General features: G+C 38.8%; 1 protein-coding gene across 1 annotated transcript in view; it reads left to right on the top strand.

Moving 5' to 3' along the window:
* The window catches only part of HOOK3 (hook microtubule-tethering protein 3), a 128,552-nt gene extending 114,580 nt beyond the window's left edge, over nt 1-13,972 (top strand). The window contains exons 18-22 of the mRNA XM_012001057.1: nt 1,418-1,500; nt 3,528-3,628; nt 5,901-6,005; nt 6,172-6,243; nt 11,222-13,972. Coding sequence (XP_011856447.1) covers nt 1,418-1,500; nt 3,528-3,628; nt 5,901-6,005; nt 6,172-6,243; nt 11,222-11,362 — 502 coding nt within the window. The 3' untranslated portion in view covers nt 11,363-13,972. The remainder of the gene's footprint in view (nt 1-1,417; nt 1,501-3,527; nt 3,629-5,900; nt 6,006-6,171; nt 6,244-11,221) is intronic.
* The last annotated feature ends 7,445 nt before the right edge of the window (nt 13,973-21,417 follow it).

Genomic DNA, 21,417 nt, shown 5'->3' with positions numbered 1-21,417 from the left:
GAGTAGCTGGGACTACAGGCACACACCACCATGCCTGGCTAATTTTTTGTATTTTAGTAGAGATGGGGTTTCACCATGTTGCCCAGACTGGTCTCAAACTCCTGAACTCAGGCAGTCTACCCACCTCGGCCTCCCAAAGTGCTAGGATTATAGGCATGAATCACTGTGCCCAGCCAATGTCTATTTTTTAACATGGTAGTGATTCATTGGGCTTAGTTTTATTATTATTTTAACTGTTATATTGTATATGTTCTTTGTCATAGGTCATAAATGCATACAAGTCACATCCTCAAAAAATTTATTGAGAAAGAAAAAGGTTTATTAAAACATATTTCATGCATGGAAAAGATCAGAAAGACATAAAGTGATGTATTTTTTTAATTAGTGATTTTCTATATCTTCCCATTTTTACAGCCTTTTTTCCTAGTTACGTTATATAGTGCCATATTAAATATGATAAAGGGAAAATTACACATATTATACAAATACGAGGGGAAAATATCTCACTTTCAGTTAATTATTTAAATACCTTTATATTGGAATATAACATATGAAATACACATCTTAAGTTCCTAGATTTTTTTTTTTTTTTTTTTTGAGACAGAGTCTCACTCTGTCATCCAGGCTGGAGTGCAGTGGCGCGATCTTGGCTCACTGCAACCTCCGCCTCCCAGGTTCAAGCGATTCTCCCTCCTGTGTAGCTGGGATTACAGGTACCCACCACCGTACCTGGCCAATTTTTCTATCTTTAGCAAAGACTGGGTTTTGCCCTGTTGGCCAGGCTGGTCTTGAACTCCTGACCTCAAGTGATCTGCCTGCCAAGGCCTCCCAAACCTAAGTGACCCAGATCAACATATGGAATATGTCCAGTAACCTACCAGGATTCTTTGTTCTTCCTCCCAGTAGATTGACGGCAAAACAAGCCGCACAGCTGATCTGTATCATCTTCCACTCATTTTAACATACCAGCAGAATCGCAGATTGTTACCCCTTTGACTTTCTGTGTTCAACATTCTGTGAGATCTATTCATGTGGTTGCGTATATCATTAGTTCATTTTTTTATTGATATGTACTATTCTATTTGTTAATTCTTATTTTTAGAACTTCATTTTTTTGCAACAAGATTTTGCATGGTAAAACCTTTGCAAAGTTATTTCAATATTCTTATTCCTAGAAAAAATCTATACCCTCTCTTTATGCAGGTCTATCTAAACTAAATGACTACTTTTTCAAACAGAGGAATATTTTTTACTTATTTTTAAAATATATTAAATTTGTGTTTTGTCTTTTCATATCTGTTTCATATCACTTGCATGCAATGCAAGTGTAATCCAAATATAAAGAACTTAGATCTTTAATTTGAACTGGAAAAAATTACAGAAACAGTAGTCAGTGATATTTACCTGTTTGTTACAGAGAGAAGCTGCATGAAGCCAATAATGAACTACAGAAGAAGAGAGCCATTATTGAAGATCTCGAGCCAAGATTTAACAACAGCTGTGAGTTTTCCTAATTATGATAGTTTTTAAATGGGCTTGCTGTATACTGCCATAGTGATAGTGAGTTTACATAATTTTTATTTTATTTTATTTATTTTTTATTTATTTTTTTTTTTTGAGATGGAGTCTCACTGTCGCCCAGGCTGGAGTACAATGGTGCAATCTTGGCTCACTGCAAGCTCTGCCTCCTGGGTTCTTGCCATTCTCCTGCCTCAGCCTCCTGAGTAGCTAGGACTACAAGCGCCCGCCACCACACCCAGCTAATTTTTTATATTTTTAGTAGAGATGGGGTTTCACCGTGTTAGCCAGGATGGTTTTGATCTCTTGACCTCATGATCCGCTCACCTTGGCCTCCTAAAGTGATGAGATTACAGGCGTGAGCCACTGCGCCCAAACTGTTTATTTATTTTTGAGACAGGGTCTGGCTGTGTTGCCCAGACTGGAGTAAATGGCATGATCACAGCTTACTGCAGTCTTGACCTCCCATGCTGAAGCCATCCTTCTACCTAACCAGTCCCCCAGTAGTTGGGATGCAGGCAAGAGCCACCCTGCCCAGCTAATTTTTATAATTTTTTATAGAGATGGGATTTCGCCATGTTGCCCAGGCTGGTTTTGAACTTCTGGGCTCAAGTCACCTGCCCACCTCAGTCTCCCAAAGTACTGGGATTACAGATGTGAGCAACCACACCTGGCCTATATTAAATTTTTATTTAAGAAATAGGCTCTATTGGCTGGGTATGGTGGCTCACACCTGTAATTAGCAATTTGGCAGGCCAAGGTAGGAGGATCGCTTGAGCCCAGGAGTTCAAGACCAGCCTGGGGAACACAGCAAGACCCTGTCTCACAAAAAAAGAAAGAAGGCCAGTGCGGTGGCTCACTCCTGTAATCCTAGCACTTTTTGGGGAAGCCGAGGTGGGTGGATTGCCTGAGCTCAGGAGTTTGAGACCAGCCTGGGCGACATGACAAAAGCCTGTCTCTACTAAAAATACAAAAAATTAGCCAGGAGTGGTGGCACACACCTGTAATCCCAGCTACTGGGAAGGCTGAGGCAGGAGAATCGCTTGAGCCCAGGAGACAGAGGTTGGAGTGAGCCGAGACCTCGCCACTGCACTCCAGCGAGACTGTCTCCAAAAAAAAAGAAAGAAAGAAATAGTTTCTATTTACATATAGGGAGTATATAATCATCTTTATAATGTCTTACTTTCTAATTGTACTTTGAATTTTTCCTTAACTCTCTATTCTAATGAATATTATATGATGTTAAGATATTTTCATAATGTAGTTCCATGTAAGTCATCCAGACTTGTGCTTCCCAAATATTTACTCCTGTGGGTAGCTTGGTTTTGTTAATTCTTTTGTATTAATAAAGAGGTAAGAGGTGAGAGAATAGACTTATTTTTATTGTGGTAAAATATACAAAACACACCATTTTAAGCCATTTTTAGTGTATAGTCCAGTGACGTTGAGGACATTCACACAGCACAACTATTACTTTTACCTATCTACAAAACTGTATCATCTCAAACTGAAGTTCTGTATGCATTAAACAATAACTGTCCCTTCCTCCCTCTCCCCAGCCCCTGGTAACCGCTATTCCATTTTCTGTCTCTGTGAATTTGACTATTCTAGGTCACTCATATAAGTAGAATCATGTAATATTTATCCTTTTGTATCTGGTTTACTTCACTTAACATAATGTCTCCATATCATAGCATGTGTCATAACTAAGCATGTGTTATATCTATGTATTACATTTTGTTTATCCATTCATCCTTCATGGATTCTTTATTTATGTACTTCCATACTGGAGTTTTTATTTATTTATAAGAAAACATTTTTGTTAAAAAAAAAAATCTGAATTTTTTAAAAATAAAATTATGTGTAAAAATAGACCAGTCTCTCAAAGCTGTTAACTGTTTGTTATTAGTCAATTAAAATATTTTTGAAATTGTTGTAATCTAAAATAAATGTATATTATAACTATATATATTATAATCTGTATATATTTTACTATGTTTCATCTGCAGCCTTAAAAATTGAAGAATTACAGGAAGCTTTACGAAAGAAAGAGGAAGAAATGAAGCAAATGGAAGAACGATATAAAAAATACTTAGAGAAAGCCAAAAGTGTAAGTATGAATTTTGTAGGCATCTCACTCTACCTTCTGATCACATTTCAGTGAAGTCTCAAATATAATGGATGGACACTACAGCAACTTCTTATGCAGAAAACTCTCAGGAGAAGAACATACCTTATAACAAAAAGAACCTGAGCAAGAAGCAGTGGTCAAAATAGGTCATTGCATGGATTACTTACTAATTACCAAGAAGAAAATGTACTTTGTGTGGGAAATGAGTGGCACTTGCCACCTTATTAGTCATCAAAATTAACAACACCAATTAGTGATAGGACAGCTGATATCCTGTGCCTTCTGATGGAGTATTGTTGTAAATAATAATTAACCTGAATTTAAGCAACCTTCTATTTCCAGTTCACAGGCAAAATAAGGTTTATTGGAACAAGCTAAATAACACATTCAGGAAACCATCAGGTAAATCCAAAATTTGGAATGGAAGTCACTGTCATGAAAACAAGAACAGGCCATGGATTGTGGGAGAGCACAGGACCCATTCTAATTGAAAAGAGCCCCCTTCTAGTTGCCGAATCAAGACATTCACCTCTGAGTCCTGGATTGAGGGTTAAGGGGGTCATTTTTCTTACAGATAATGGTTTGTGATTATGTAGGTTAATATTCTTAATCTAAGGAGATTTGTGCTCAAGTATTTAAAGGTTCTGCGTTATGAGACCTGAATAACTTATTTGGGAGACTTTAAAATAGCCTCCCAAATAAGTAACAGCATGTGTGTGTGGAGAGAAATCAAATATGGCAACGAAGCAATTGGTGAGTCTAGGTTAAGGGTAAATGGGTTTTTTTCTTCCCTTTCAAGTTTTCTATGGGCTTGAACATTTTGATAGTAAAAATATTAGGGGAGCTGGGCACAGTGGCTCACGTCTGTAATCCTGTCACTGTAGGAGGTCAAGGCTGGAGGATTGCTTTAGCCCAGGAATTTCAAGTCAGTCTAGGCAACATACCCAGACTCCGTCTCTACAAAAAAATGTTTTAAAAAATTAGCTGGTCATGGTGGCATGCACCTGTAATCCTAGCTGTTCAGAAGGCTGGGGCAGGAAAATCACTTGAGCCCAGTGGTTCAAGGCTGCAGTGGGCTATGATCACATCACTGCACTCCGGCCTGGGTGACAGAGCAAGGCCCTGTCTTTAAAAATAAAATAAAACTAAATGAAAATATTGGGTGGAGAAGTAAAAAGACCTTTCCCAGCAGTCCTCTAGTTGGCCAGCCAGAATCACATCCAATATCCATGCCCAAACAGGATTGCCGGCAGAGAAAGAAATGGGGCCACAGTGATAGGCTTACACACCAGTCAGGACCCTCTCCCCCAAAGTGCCTATCTGATTAGAGGCAGAAGGCTAGCAGACCAGATCAGAGGAAAGGAAAAGAGTAGACCACTGTCAGTAGTGTCTGCTTTACAGACACACGTCATTTAACAACAGGGACACATTCTGAGAAATGCATCCTTAGGCGATTTTGTCATTGTGCTAACATTGTAGAGTGTACTTATGCAAACCTGTATGCTATAGCTTAGTACACAACTAGGCTATATGGTATGGAGTATTGCTTCTGTACTGAATAGTATAAGGAAATACTTACACAATGGTAAGTTATTTTTGTGATAGGACTTTTTCATCTCCTTTATAATGTTATGGGACCACCATCATATATGTGGTTCATCACTGACTGAAACATCATTATGTGGTACATGACTGCTTTTATTAATTTTAAGCCAGAATTACTTCTTATAATTGGTTCTTTATATAAGTAAAAAGTTTTATGTTTGCACAAATATTATGTACCCATAACAAATTTTTACTTTAAGTTGCAACAATTAATACTATTTTATACATTTACTTTTTATTTTTTTTAGACAGATTCTTGCCCTGTTGCCCGGGCCGGAGCGCAGTGACCTGATCTCAGCTCATTGCAGCCTCAGCCTCCTTAGTAGCTGGGACTATAGGGGTGCACCACCACACCCAGCTAATTTTTAAACACTTTTTATAGAGACAGTTCTTACTATGTTGCCTGGGCTTGTCTCAAAGTCCTGAACTAAAGTGATCTACCTGCCTCAGCCTCCCAAAGTGCTGTCATTACAGGCATGAGCCACCACTCCAGGCCACATTTACTTTTTAAAATACCCTTGTAAGATAACCTTTGATTTTTCATAAGTTTATCCTTTTATTTTTAAAAAAATAGTCATTCTTTTCTTAAACGTTACATTCTTTAAGTTTGAGACTTTTTGAATTTTTCTTTTATTATTTTTTACAGGTTATTCGTACTTTAGATCCTAAACAGAATCAAGGAGCAGCACCAGAAATCCAAGCTCTTAAAAATCAGCTCCAGGAACGAGACCGACTGTTCCACTCATTAGAGGTAATTTACTCTACTGTACAATAAAATAATTGTGTTTTGATTTTAATGTTCTGGGAGCCTTGTTATATTTTACAATTGTGTCCCTGGGTTTTAACAATTAACTTAAGTATTTTATTTATATCGAGTTATTTTATATCTTTACATATTTACATGTGCTTTTTTTTAGAAAGAATATGAGAAAACAAAGAGTCAAAGAGAGATGGAAGAGAAATATATTGTTAGTGCCTGGTACAATATGGTAAGAAAATAGTACTTTGGAGCATAATGAAAAGTTCAATGAATATGTAATACTTATTATATTCCCTTTACTGTAGAAGTCACTCTACCAAATGAATCTGAAAGTAATTGCTATCCTAATATACACTAACAGAATCTTAATGCTATTTCTGAACTGAAAAGCAAATATGAGAACCACTGTAAACAGGATTAGAGCATTTTGAAAACATTATTTCTAGAGGATAGAAAGATAAATGTCAGTCTAATTTCTGTCCCTCAGAGACTTTATTGTAAGGGAAGGGACATTAATACTATCTAAACACAGATGCAATAGTTTTTGTTTTGTGGGATTATTTCAGTGTCTTTGCAGGATGATATTTGATTGAGGATAGTTTATCTCATGGGGTTTGGAAAATGTTCACATTGTCAGACCCTGAACCACTGCAGATTTTGAAATTGAATATCCCAACACAAAAACTAATGCTCATGAGCATCCTGGTTGGGATGTGAATACTTACGGATTTTAAAGAGTGCTGCACTTCTTTCAGTATTTTTCCAAGACTTTCTGTCTTCCTTTTGTTTTTTGTTCTTCCCAATAAGACCACTTCTGCCTTTAAAAAATGTTAGTTGGCTGGGTGTGATGGCTCACTCCTGTAATCCCAGCATTTTGGGAGGCCAGGCGGGCGGATCACGAGGTCAGAAGTTTGAGACCAGCCTGGACAACGTGGTGAAACCCCATCTCTACTAAAAATACAAAAATTAGCTGGGCATGGTGGCACATGCCTATAATCCCAGCTACTTGGGAGGCTGAGGGAGGAGAATCGCTTGAACTTGGGAAGCAGAGGTTGCTATGAGCCAAGATTGTGCCATTGCACTCCAGCCTGGGTAACACAGCAAGACTCTGTCTCATTTAAAAAAAAAAAAAAAAAAAGTTGTCTGACACAAGAAATGGGACCAGATTCCATTTATTTATTTATTTACTTATTTATTTATTTATTTTTGAGATAGAGTCTCACTCTGTACCCTAGGCTGGAGTGCAGTGGTGTGATCTCAGCTCACTGCAACCTCCACCTCCCGAGTTCAAGCGATTCTTCTGCCTCAGCCTCCCAAGTAGCTGGGACTACAGATGCCTGCCACCACGCCCGAATAATTTCTGTATTTTTGGTAGAGACGGGGTTTCACCATGTTGGCCAGGCTGGTCTCTAACTCCTGACCTTGTGATCCACCTGCCTCAGCCTCCCAAAATGCTGGGATTACAGGCGTGAGCCACTGCGCCCAGTTTCCCCCTCCCCAGATTCCTTTTAACATCCCCCTGTGACCCTGTAGCTCTGTTACTGGCACAGTACCATTGTTTTTGTTTTACAGTTATAATTGATACTGCCTCTTAAAGGTTAGTGTCCCTGGCCTCTGAACACTGTGATTTGATCTTTGTCAAAAATTCATTAAATTTCATTATATATTATTTTCACATCTGTATTTGCCTTGGTCAAAACTGCATATCTGTGGCTGGGTGCAGTGGCTAATGCCTGTAATCCTGACACTTTGGGAGTCTGAGGCAGGCAGATCGCCTGAGGTCAGGAATTTGAGACCAACCTGGCCACAACATGGTGAAACCCCGTCTGTACTAAAAATACAAAAATTAACCAGGCATGGTGGCACGCGCCTCTAGTCCCAGCTACTCAGGAGGCTGAGGCACGAGAATTGCTTAAACCAGGAGGCGGAAGTTGGGATTGCACCACTTTACTCCAGCCTGGGTGACAGACTAAGACCCTGTCTCAAAAAAAACAAAAACTAAAAAACAAAAACTGCATATCAAAGATTTTATTGCAATTTAAAAACCAAAGAGGAAATCATATCAGAGTTAGAATACTATTATTGACAAATATAGGTCATGCACGGTGGCTCATACCTGTAATCCCAACACTTTGGGAGGCCAAGGTGGGCGGGTCACCTAAGGTCAGGAGTTGGAGACAAGCCTGGCCAACATGGTGAAACCTCATCTCTACTAAAAATACAGAAATTAGCAGGGTGTGGTGGTGGGTGCCTGTAATCCCAGCTACTCTGGAGGCTGAGGCAGGAGAATCTGGGAGGCGGCGGTTGCAGTGACCCAAGATCACCCCACTGCCCTCCAGCCTTGACGACAGAGCGAGACTCCATCTCAGAAAACAAACAGATACAGATTTCTTGAAAATTAAAATTCAAAAAATAGAAAAAATAAAACTATATATTTAAGGACATTCTCTGGGAATTAGTCCTGACTTTTAAACTATTTTATCTCTTCCCTGTCCTCCTGGAACCTTAGTGTTAGCAATCTAGGAGCTCTGCATTTCAGGCCTTATTAATAATTTCATATTACTATTACTATGTTTTGAGACAGGGTCTCACTCTGTCGCCCAGGCTGGAGTGCAGTGGTACAATCTTGGCTCACTGCAACCTCTGCTTCCCGTGTTCAAGCAAGTCTCTGCCTTAGCCTCCTGAGTAGCTGGGATTACAAGTGACTGCCACCACGCCCAGCTAATTTTTATATTTTTAGTAGAGACAGGGTTTTACCATCTTGGCCAGGCTGTTCTTGAATTCCTGACCTTGTGATTCACCCGTCTCAACCTCCCAAAAGTGCTGAATTACAGGCATGAGCCACCCCGCCGAGCCCAGTAGTTTCATATTCTGGATTGATTTTTATGACTTCACATATTGTGTTTCTTATGGAACCAGATTGATTTATTCTGTGAAGTGATACTAAAGAATAGTCCTAATTTTTTATTTTTTTATTTTGAATGAAGTCTCACTCTGTCGCCCAGGCTGGAGTGCAGTGGCATGATCTCGGCTCACTGTAAGCTCCGCTTCCCAGGTTCATGCCATTCTCTTGCCTCAGCCTCCGGAGTAGCTGGGACTACAGGCGCCCACCACCACGCCTGGCTAATTTTTGGTATTTTGTTTAGTAGAAATGGGATTTCACTGTGTTAGCCATGATGGTCTCGATCTCCTGACTTCATGATCCACCCTCCTCAGCCTCCTAAAGTGCTGGGATTACAGGCGTGAGCCACCGCACCCGGCCAGAATAGTCTTAATTTTTAACTTAGAGAGTGAAGGAATAAATCCAAATAGACTCCCAGAAGTTACGTTCAGATAAGTAAACCATCATGCTTACATTCAGAAAGTTCTGCATCTCAGGTAACTCTAAATGGAAATGGAAATTATGAGTGCAGGGAAGAGATATTAAGTAGCTCAGGGAATGCCCTTGCAATAGATTGAGGTCTTTAACCTGTGTGAAGAATTTGGATAAATTGCTTGAAATGTGAAAGTGGAAAAATTAGAATATTTAAATAAAATATAAATTTTAATATATGTAGCCAAATGTATAAGTTAAAGATTACCAATAAATATTTGTCAATTTTATTCAAAACTTTAAGTGCTCTGATTTCAAGTTGAGTTTAAAAACATGTTTTAGATTTTTCTTATTTGGAAAATATTATGTATTTGGATTGATAGGATAGACTGAAATTGTATTAAAAATGCAAAGCTGAGGTTGGGCGCATGGGCTCACGCCTGCAATTCCAGTACTTTGAGTCGCCAAGGTGGGAGGATCTTTTGAACCCAGGAGTTCGAGACCAGCCTGGGCAACATGGCAAGACTCCGTCTAAAAAAAAAAATGAAAAAAGATAAAATAATGCAAAGCCATGACCTGTGTTTTCCCTAGAAACTAGCTAGTGATGTATCTTCCAGCCTTCTATCTTCTGCACATCATTCATTGCATCCCGTAGTTTGACTTTTCCCCCTGGCTCTCCTTTTGCCTCTTGATTGCTTTTTTCTTCCTTGCTGCCAGCTTCTACTTATGCCCAGCAGTTTACTTGCATTCAGTCATTAGTGAGATTAAACAACAGCTCTTTCATTTTTGTTGTTGTTACCGTTTTTGAGCCAAGGTCTTGCACTGTTCCCATGCTGCAGTACGGTGGTGTAATCACGGCTCACTGCAGCCTCAACCTCCTGGGCTCAAGCAATCCTCCCACCTCAGCCTTCCAAGTAGTTGGGACTATGGGCATGCCATCATGCCCAGCTAATTTTTTTTTTATTATTTTAGAGAGGGGGTTTCTCACTATTTTGCTAAGGCTGGTCTTGAGCTTCTAGCCTCAAGTGATCTTCCCAGCTTAGCCTCCCAAAGTGCTGGGGTTACAGGCATGAGCCACTACCCTGGCCATCTCTCAGTTCTTAATGTTTCTCTGGCTAGGATTCTTCATTGTCTTATTAAATGAGTACCAAAAAACTGCTTTTTTCCTGATCTACTCATAGACTTCTGCCTTTAGTAAGTAGTGTTATTATCATATTCTTGTCATTCCTCCACAGTCAGGGAGTGCCCTGCAGGTTTCCTCCCTCCTGTTAAAGTGCTCTAGGTCCAGCAGTTGCCTCCTCTCCCTTCTAAGCTAGTAGGCGATCCTTCTCCTGTCTTCAAGAAAGACCCCCTTCTCTCGTTTGGGCCCTCTGTTGTGGACTGTAAGGAAGTTTTCTTAATTTGTTTGAGAATACAAGTCTGCCTTGAAGTGAAGAAAAACAGCATGGTGGTATGTACAGTACCTAGTGTGGCTTTCCACCTAAAGAAACAACACAAGCATTTGTGTTTTTCATTCTAAATAAACCCTGTGATTTCCACCACCGGAGTGAATCAACTGCTACCAATTATGCTCTTTTCCTTGGAAAAAAATCACTTTCTACATTTAATTTGAAAGGAAGTATGATTGAGTGTGGGTAATGTCTGTCTCTATCATCTCCTGTATTGTTTGTTGTAAAATCAGACAATTAAGCCTGAATTTTTCCAAAAGAAAATTTGTGCCTAACTGTGGGAACTAAAATGCCTCTATGAGATTTTAATCTATAGTGAGTAGTATTAACATTCCTAATTGTGCTTTATGATACAGTGTAACAAATTCTGCATGATGAAATTTTATTTTGTGAAAGTATGTTCCACTATTTTTTCATTGATTCCTTTTTTTATTTTAATGTTGCAGGGAATGACTCTGCATAAAAAGGCAGCTGAAGACAGACTGGCAAGCACAGGCTCAGGGCAGTCGTTTCTGGCAAGGCAGAGGCAAGCGACCAGCAGCAGAAGATCGTACCCAGGCCACGTGCAGCCGGCCACAGCAAGGTAGAGAAGTCCTGCTGCTCAAACACAGACACCTGCACCCACAGCATACTTCTGTTACACACAACAACATTTCAGGAAACTCAGCCAGCTTACTTTTTGTTTCTCTTCTGTGTCAATACTTAGTGTTTCTCATTTTGAGGACTTTTTCTCTCTCCCGTATCTTTGTTTTAGTTTGTTTGGTTTTTATTTTGTAGTCCTTTCAGTTCTTTTTAATGTGCCAAAAATTTGTACATGTTCAATTAAAAATGTTGTATAATAGTGTAATACTTTTCTTTGTATGAAAATGTCCTCTTCCTCAAAGGTGTAGGATTTGTAATAAATTAGATTTTCTGCCAATAATTGATAATACAATTTATATTCTTTATTGTGCCTGTGTGTTACCATGCTTTATAAGAATGTCTTTGTTTAAAGGGAATTAATCTTTTTATGATGTATTAATCTGTGTTTTCAATTGTTTTCCAAGTACAGTTCAAATAACTTGCATATTTACTATACAAAATGGTTGACAAATGTTCTTTTTGCAAAGACATAAATACATTGGCAGAGGTGCTAATCACATCTTCCCTAAGGCACCTGGTAGAATTATTTGAGGAAAAAACGAGTTTTCACATTGTTTTATAGGAAATTAAATTTGTCCAAAGATTTGGAGACTATTTTTAAAACATAAATACATAAAATTTCATTATTTCCTGCTATCTTGTTTGCTGGCAGAAGTGAATGTATTGGTGAGGTTATTTTGGGATAAATTACAAAAGAAAAAAAATCAGGCACTGCATTAATTTCTTGTTGTTGTTTTGGAATATCTTAGTAACTGAGGATCATTTTCTAGCAATGTGGTTGACATACCTTCAGTTGCTCTCCACATCTAAAAGAGTTTTCTTTCATATATGTACAAGTTATTGGTAGTCTTATTTTTGGGCTGTTTGTTGACTTATGCCCCATGTGTTTTACTTATTCTTTAATATAAACCCTTCCATTTTTTAATAATTCCTAACACTTGACATCTTAATATCAGTCATTAACATTAGTAACTTCTTGTATGTTATATTATGACAGATCTCTTTACGTTTTTTCTCACATCTATCTGCTAGTCCAGGAATTTGTTACTAAATAGATTTTCTTGGGTATTTGGTTGCCTCAAAGTGCTTACATTTGTTAACAGATTGTAAACCACATTTATTTACATCAATGAATGGGCTGTCGAGTAATCAGTGTAAAGCACTTTGTATATATAAGGTGCTATGTAAGTGTGAAATATTCATTTAAAAATGAAATGCCTTCTAACTTTCCATATTGACTTATGTATTTGGTCCCAAATTATATTTAAGTCTATTTTCTTGCAACATAGCCCATTTTTTTAAAGCAAAAAGTTTCTGAAATTAGGTCATGGTATTTTTTGTTTATTTTTAGATAGGTTACTTAATATAGGAGGATGTTTTCTCATGTGCTTGCTATTTGGAAGTTCAGGTTTCATTTAGTTCTTTATGTTAAATACAAGTAATCTCAAATCAAGTTAAATGTAATTAAGAATTTTCAGAAACTATATTCAACTGTTTGATTTTTAAATTCTTTCTTACTTTTTAATAAGAAAGATGACCCAAAAATCAGTAGTATTTGTTTGTCCTCAGAAGCCGTAGTTGAAGAAAGATTTGAGTATACACAGAAGTGGAGCCATACATTATGGCTAATTTTTTACGTTAAGTGCAGAAGTCTGAACACAGCATGATTGCTTCTGCCTGACGAGACCACAAAGCAGCAAGAGTTAGGGATAAACGGAGGTAGCCATGAGTAGAACTGCTGTAGGGCTTCAGGAGGCTACGCAGACCTGATCAACTGGAAAGTTTCCAAAGTAAAAGATTAAAAACTTTCAGACTGTTCTTACCCCTACCTGTATTTCACAAATAGCCTGAGGATCCAACTAATTTTAAGGCAAATTGGGACCAGACATGGTGCCTCAAGCCTGTAATCCCACTATTTGGGAGACCTAGGCGGGAGTGGATCACTTGAGGTCAGGAGTGTGAGACCAGCCTGTCCAACATGGTGAAACCCCATCTCTACTAAATTACAAAAATTAGCTGGGCGTGGTGGCACGTGCCTGTAATCCCAGCTACTTGGGAAGCTGAGGCAGGAGAGTCACTTGAACGTGGGAGCCAGAGACTGCAGTGAGCTGAGATCGCACCACTGCACTCTAGCCTGGGCGACAGAATGAGACTCCGTCTCAATCAATCAATCAATCAATCAATAAAGCAAATTGGGATGTGAGCACTAACCTTGGTAAGTTAAAATTTTGGGAAAATTGTACCTGCAGAATATGATGGATGAAAACAAGAGCCAGGTGCAGTGTCTCATGCCTGTAATCTCAGCATCTTGGGAGGCCAAGACGGGCGCATCACCTGAGGTCAGGATTTCCAGACCAGCCTGTCCAACATGGTGAAACTCTGTCTCTACTAAAAATACAAAAAATTAGCCAGGTGTGGTGTGTGCCTGTAGTCCCAGCTACTTGGGAGGGTGAGGCAGGAGAATTGCTTGAACCTGGGAGGCGGAGGTTGCAGTGAAACAAGATGGCGCCATTGCACCCCAGCCTGGTGACAAAAGCGAAACTCCGTCTCAAGAAGAAAAAAAAAAAAAAAAGTCTGTGAACTACTCACTGAATGAATTTTGTTCTGTGAGATGAGAGGTTTTCATTTTCATTTTCTATTTACAGGCCCAGTCCTAATCTCCTACCCATCCACCTACCCAGATATTTTTTTCTCTAACTGGGTTGGAAAGGTGCCAGGCCTTTAGAGGGGAGTTTTACTTCTGAATTCCCCCACCCCGCTCCCTCGAAATGGAGCCTTGCTCCTCACCCAGGCTGTAGTGCCATGGCGCGATCTCGGCTCACCGCAGCCTCTGCCTCACGGGTTCAAGCAATTCTCCTGCCTCAGTCTCTGGAGTAGTTGGGATTACAGGTGCCTACCACCATGCCCGGCTAATTTTTGTAATTTAGTAAAGATGGTGTTTCACCATGTTGGCCAGGCCGGTCTCCCGTGATCTACCCACCTTGGCCTCCCAAAGTGCTGAGATTACAGGCACGAGGCACCGCGCCCAGTCGTACTTCTGACTTTTCTTCAGCATCTATTGTATGCTATTATTTTGATGTTAACGTTTATAATTTTCTTATCTTTTTTTTTTTGAGACTAAGTCTGGCTCTGTTCCCCAGGCTGGAGTGCAGTGGTGCCATCTCCACTTACTGCAAGCTCCACCTCCTGGGTTCACACCATTCTCTGCCTCAGCCTCCTGAGTAACTGGGACTACAGGCCACCACACCCGGCTAATTTTTTGTATTTTTTAGTAGAGATGGGGTTTCACCATGTTAGCCAGGATGGTCTCGATCTCCTGACCTCGTGATCCACCCGCCTCAGCCTCCCAAAGTGCTGGGATTACAGGCATGAGCCACCGCACCCGGCCGCCCAGCCTACATTTATCATTTTCATTCTCCTTTACTGTACCTATAAAATTTAGTATATTAGTTTCATTACATAGGAGAAATTATATTTCTAAACATTTTATGATGTTTAAAAACAAAACAGGCTTTTGTAAAAAAAAAAAAAAAAAATAGCTTCTGAATATACTTTAGGTATGAGAAAGCCAAGAATAAAATTTAACTGTAATGGTGGCAACTCCATGTCTGGTGTCCGGCTTTGGACAGGGTTTATGACATTCTGTTTCTCTAGTAATGATTCCTCAGGAGATTCACGATGTTGTATCGTCTATCTGGAAATTTTTTAAAGACACTAGGAACTTTGCCTCATCATGAGTGATGCTGTGCTGTATTTTTACAAACTCCCGCATACAGCACCTTCCTGGGGCCACGTTGGCTCGTGCAGTGGAGCTTGTCCAGGCACCAGCATGGAGCAACTGCAGGGTTGCTGTGTTGGGTTGCAGCACGCTGTCACCACAGTGTCTGAAGTCTTATAAACAGGAAAATGACTTTCTGTTTTCCTTCTAACCAGGGTGAGAAAAGAACTAAAGAATATTAAAACCTAGCATTTATGTTCTACAGTGTGTATTTTTAAAGTTTGTAATCCAGAAAATATAGTAGTGTATAATATCTGAAAAGAGAATCAAGTGTACAATTGTACATATTTTTAAAGAACTTTGAAAAACTCTTATATCTTTTACCATTTGTCTGTTTGATAGTAATGCAGCAAAAGAAGTCCCTAAAGACCCTGTGTTCCGAAATTTACCAAGATTGACATTTCTATTAGACATCCTTAACCTGATATAATGGTTTTAATTAGATTATTAGACTATAATAAGGATGAACTTGCTGTCTGTAATTTTGTTGAGGTTTTATTGTTAGTATAATAAAAGCTCAGCTGTACAAAATTAAGCTAAATGTTATCCAGTCAGAAACATCAGCCTGTGGCTAGTTGCGGTGGCTTACACCTGTAATCCCAGCACTTTGGGAGGCCAAGGCGGGCGGATCACCTGAGGTCAGGAGTTCAAGACAAGCCCGGCTAACATGGTGAAAGCCCATCTCTACTAAAAATACAGTATTAGCCAGGCATGGTGGCAGGCACCTGTGATCCCAGCTACTCGAGGGGCTGAAGCAGGAGAATCACGTGAACCCAGGAGGTGGAGGTTGCAGTAAGCCGAGATTGTGCCACTGCACTCCAGCCTGGGCCACAGAGTGAGACTCAAAAGAAAAAAAAAAGAAAAAAGGAAAGAAACATCAACCTGTATATTCCAGCAGTTCTCACAGAAGAATGAAAATCCATGCTGGGCAAATAGATCAGTAGTGAGTGATTGTTAAGTGAAAGATGAGCTAGATTGAAGAAAATACATATTTTATTGATGAGCCATTTTACTGTCTCCCCTTCCTTCCTTCCTTCCTTCCTTCCTTCCTTTCTTTTCTTTTCTCGTTTCGTTTCTTTTTGTTTCCTTCCTTCCTTCCTTCCTTCCTTTCTTTTCTTTTCTCATTTCTTTTCTTTTTGTTTCCTTCCTTCCTTCCTTCCTTCCTTCCAGTTTCCTCCCCTCCCCTCCCCTCCCCTCCCCTCCCCTCCCCTCCCCTTCCCTCCCCTCCCCTCCCCTCCCCTTCTCTCCCCTCCACTTCCCTCCCCTCCCCTTCTCTCCCCTCTGCTTCTTTCCACTCCCCTCCCCTTCCCTCCCCTCCCCCAGGCTGGAGTGCAGTGGTACAATCCTGGCTCACTACAACCTCTGCCTCCCAGTTTCAAGCGATTCGCCTGCCTCATCCTCCCTTGTAGCTGGGATTACAGGCATCTGCCACCACGCCTAGCTAATTTTTATATTTTTACAAAATACAAAGAGATGGGGTTTCACCATGTTGGCCCGGCTGGTCTCCAACTCCTGATCTCAGGTGATCCGCCCATCTTGGCCTCCCAAAGTGCGGGGATTACAGGCATGAGTTACTGCGCCAGCCTCCTATCCCCTTTTCAAAAGTAGCAGTTTGGTTTATTCTTGTTAGCTAAGTAATCGTTTGAAATATTTTTCAGCCTCTCCTGCTCCCTCACAAAAATTCACCTGTTGTTTTAATGATAATAGCATGTTAAAAACTTGGAAGTCTTTATCCCAATACAATAATCATCTTGAAACAAAAATCTAAATTACTTTTAAAAATTATCTTAACTCTGCATTTAGTCTTCTGTTATCCAAATGTCTGACTCCAGGATAACTCCAGTTATCCCCAGTTGGATCGTATGTGATTTATCTGAAAAAGCATCCACAACCCACAGCTAGTGGAAACCCAGCTAGTTTACAGCCATGTGGATAAGAACATCTCTGTTTCTAAAGTGAGAGGAAAGTGCTTGGTATCTTGCTTTTTGCTGAGGGCAAAATAACAACATGAAGACAAAGTGCTTTTTGTTGTCTATTCATGAAACTAGAAGAATATTTTGAGTTTTTATTCTTATATTATGAAGGGATTCTTTGCCTAGCAGTGGCCATCAAACTGATGTAGCATTGTACTTCTTAACAGTGAAGCCTGTGTGATACCATACAGTAGGATGAAAGACTATTCTGAGCAAAATAAAATGGGATGTCAGAATCTTCTAAAATTATTTTATCATTTTTCTATTTTTTCATTTTTATAAATTAGAAGAATTTTCCATTCAATAAGGATAATCTCTCTTCCTACAATTCTGTCAGAATGGCAGTTTCTTTTGGTAATTATCCAACCTAGTTTCGTTACATTTAGAAAGAGGTTTCAGGGCTTATTCTTGATAGCTATAATAATGCTTTGAATGTTATATATCATGAAGTTTTTTCTATGAGGAAGGCTATTCTCAATGCATCTGTCATCTAATTTTTACTTTCTATCTATAAAGAATATTTAAATAATAATTGGTATATGTTCCTTTTGCTGAAAATGTTTTATTGTCCAGTTTTAGCACAGAAGTGGTCTAAAGTTTTGCAGCAAATGCTGTTCAGTTCCCAGAAGCCTAAAAAACATAATATGCCACTAACAGAGCTAATTTCCACCCAATCCCTCAAATTACCGAAGTATTAATATTTAGCTTCCTTTCTAGAAAACAAGAGGCAGCACAAATGGCGTGGCATCCATCTCTTTTAAATCACTGATGATTTTCTGGGGAAGTATATGTAGATGATTTTATTTTTTAAATAGCCTTTTATCGAACCAATTCACATGTATTATATTTATGACTATAGAAACTTATAAAACATATTTAATTAATGTTGACTTAAAACATGAGCATCCTTGGATTCTCCACATTGCACTGAAATGATAGAGAAAAGGATGTTCGTTTGAGAAACAAGAGACCTGAACCTAATTATGGCAAGTGTATGAGTTTTGGTGATTGTGATTATAAATGTTTTCCTATGATAGATAAATATATAGATATAGATCAGGAATTACTTGATGTCTGTTCAGAAGTTTTCTGTTTTCTTATAATTTCCAGTAATACTCTGTAAGACTTGGTTTGCATGCTGTGTGTGTTTGCATGACAATAGAAACCTAAGAACGTAATGGAAGGCTATTAAGGCAAATTCATTCCTAGGAAGTGGAATGGATCATTGGGATAAGAAATAGCTTAATTATAAACAAATATGCAGGCAGAGAGAAGTCCTAATATAATGAAAACTTGCATTATCTAAACAGATGTTCCCAAAGCAATAGTTTGCCTAAAATCCTCTGTATTACATGATTATTCAGTAAAAGAGTAAACAAATATCTAATTTATTTTCTAATGGTCCTTGCCTTCATTGAGTATTAACTAGGCACATAATATAATTGTATATGTTTATTAGTAAAGGGAAAAACACTTTTTTTCATTTTGAGACTGTTTGGCTATTACTAAAGCTCAGAAAGTGATTTTAGGTCGCTAAGGATGCTGTGATTTGATGAGATGCGAAGAAATCTGTGGTGACTGAAGATCGTGAGCAACTTGTGTTATCTAGATCTGCCTTATCTAGTTTGCAAGCCATAGGCTCAATTTTATGTCCCTCTTATTTACACACAGTAGCCCCACACAGTTTTGTTTTAAAAGAAGGCAAAAGTAGACATTTTTAAAGTATACTCAACATTGCGCCATTATGTACCTGATAAAAGTGAAATCAGAGGTGTTCACAGCCTCAAAGTTTGGGCCCATAGGACTATCAAATCTGAATTATATCTACTTAGAGCTTAGAGGAGGATTTGGGTATCATGAGAAAAGCAACTCCTACATGAGAAAAAGAAAACTACCAAAGCATGTTGAGGCTTTAACATGGGAGACTTCCAGGTAGGCATTATCACTTGAGTGGTAACTAACTTAATGAAGGAAAATAATTACTTTAGCAGTTATGTTGTAAAATTAATAAAAAGGACTTGTGTTTATTCTGATGTATTTGTCAACCCATGGGTAGTGATTACTCCATGTACATTCTATAGTGTGTTTATTTTATTTAGTGTCTGAATATATAGTCTTTATATAGTATCTTAATATTATTTACTGTTACTTCTAGTCATTTATGTAGTATATTTTACTGCAAAATTTGTAGCACTTTACTAATATTAGATCATTATTTTCCCTCCTCCCCTCTACCTTTCTGGCATTTTCTATTATCTTAGAGTCAGGAATCTAAAGGTCTAAGTCTAGAAATCTGTTGGAAGCTGGGTTGGAGCTACTGGACATGAGTTACTTTTTACATGTCTCTTTAAGAAGATTCTTTTATAATGTAATACTTAGAAGCCAGATCCTTTCAAATGCAAACACCCTTGAAAATTGATGGTTTCTGAAGTTGTATTCATAAAAATTATCCCATCTTACAGTTAGTCAGAAGATGTTCTTACCTTTGGTTTGCCTGCCTCCTGAAATACAAACCTGCAGATTGCCCCTAACTTCAGCAGTGCCTCCGTCACTGCATGTACCTAAAGACAGGAAAGCCAGGTTCCAGGAGCTGTCAAGTCGGAGGATCAGGAAAATGGTGGAGAAGAGGTGACTGGAAAGGCAGGCACTAAAGATGGCAGGCTGCAAAAGCATTCTGAGTTCCCCTGTAACAGATAGGTTTTATGAACTTGGCTGTTTTCTTTTTCTTTTTTTTTTCTTTTGAGTTGGAGTCTCACTCTGTTGCCCAGGCTGGAGTGCAATGGCACAATCTCGGCTCACTGCAGCCTCCACCTCCTGGGTTCAAGTAATTCTCCCACCTCAGCCTCCTGAGTAGCTAGGATTACAGGTGCCCGCCACCATGCCCAACTAATTTTTGTATTTTTAGTAGAGACAGGGTTTTGCAATATTGGCTAGGCTGGTTTTGAACTCCTGACCTCAGGTAATCCACCCACCTCAGCCACCCAAAGTGCTGGGATTATAGGCCTGAGCCACCACGCCCAGTGAACTTGGCCATTTTCTTACATTCATATATAGCAAAGTTTTCAGCTTGTTCTACCGAGAGACTTTCTTTAGGAGCCAGGACTTCTCCATTTGTAACTTGAGTATATTAATATTCAAATCATAGTTCAAAAATACTGAAATATTTGTTTATTACATTACATAAATATGGACACAATTACTGCCAAAGAATAGAGAGATTTGCTCATAAGAACATTCTATCATTTGTTTTGTTCTGTTTGTAGATGAGAGACGTGCTTTTATAGTACAAAACGTTTCTCTTCTACCTTATCCCCTGTTTTACTGACGTGCTTTGCATAAGAAGCACATCTAGAAGAGAGCAATGCTAGAATAGAGAAGTCTAGACCCTGGCCTTTGAGGGAAAGGACTGCTTTTTTTCTCTCCCAAATTAAAAAGTTAAAAGTGAAACATAACACATAAGGACAAAATAAAGTGTTCTGAATATCTTCCACTAATTAATTGTTGAATGATTAAGTCTCTAAGTATCTTAATTTCCATTGTCTTCTTATTAACCTAGACAAGAGTAGATTATAGGTAATTCAGTAGCCACATGTGGCAGTTAAAATTAAGTAAAATTAAAACTATAGTTTCTTAGTGGCCTAGCCACATTTCAAATGTTCCAAAGTCACATGTGGATAGTGGTCACCTGTCAGACAGTACAAGTATAGAACATTTCCAGTATTGCCGAAAATGCCATTCAACAGTACTTTTAATGCCCAGAGAGAAAATAAGGACAAAATAAAGGCAGTGAAGTAACTTATGACAACTCTGAGATTTTACCACCATACTTAGAGAAAGTTTTTCTCTTATAAAAATTAATACCAATCCTTTCTAAAGACCTTGGGAAAAATCAAAACCCCATTCCTTTAAGCTAGTCTTCAGTGTATATTTTTCTAAGAACAGATTCTCAATACTTTATTTTTCAAGTGATAAAATCATTTTATAAATCATTTCTTAATATCTTCAGTGTTTTTTCCCTTTTTATGTACTCTTTTTAAATTGATATTAGCTGGGCATGGTAGCTCATGCCTGTAGTCCCAGCTACTCCAGAGGTTGAGGCAGGAGGATTGCTTAAGCCCAGGAGGTTCAGGCTGCAGTGAGGTCTGATCACACCACTACACTCCAGCCTGAGTGGCAAAGCAAGACCCCTGTCTCTAAAAAATATACAATATAAATTGATGTTATATAGTTAACATTTATCAAGCAAATT

Source organism: Mandrillus leucophaeus, unplaced genomic scaffold (genome assembly GCF_000951045.1).
Source record: "Mandrillus leucophaeus isolate KB7577 unplaced genomic scaffold, Mleu.le_1.0 Scaffold649, whole genome shotgun sequence".
NCBI classification, from domain to species: domain Eukaryota; kingdom Metazoa; phylum Chordata; class Mammalia; order Primates; family Cercopithecidae; genus Mandrillus; species Mandrillus leucophaeus.
This window is presented reverse-complemented; position numbering and strand designations above follow the sequence as displayed.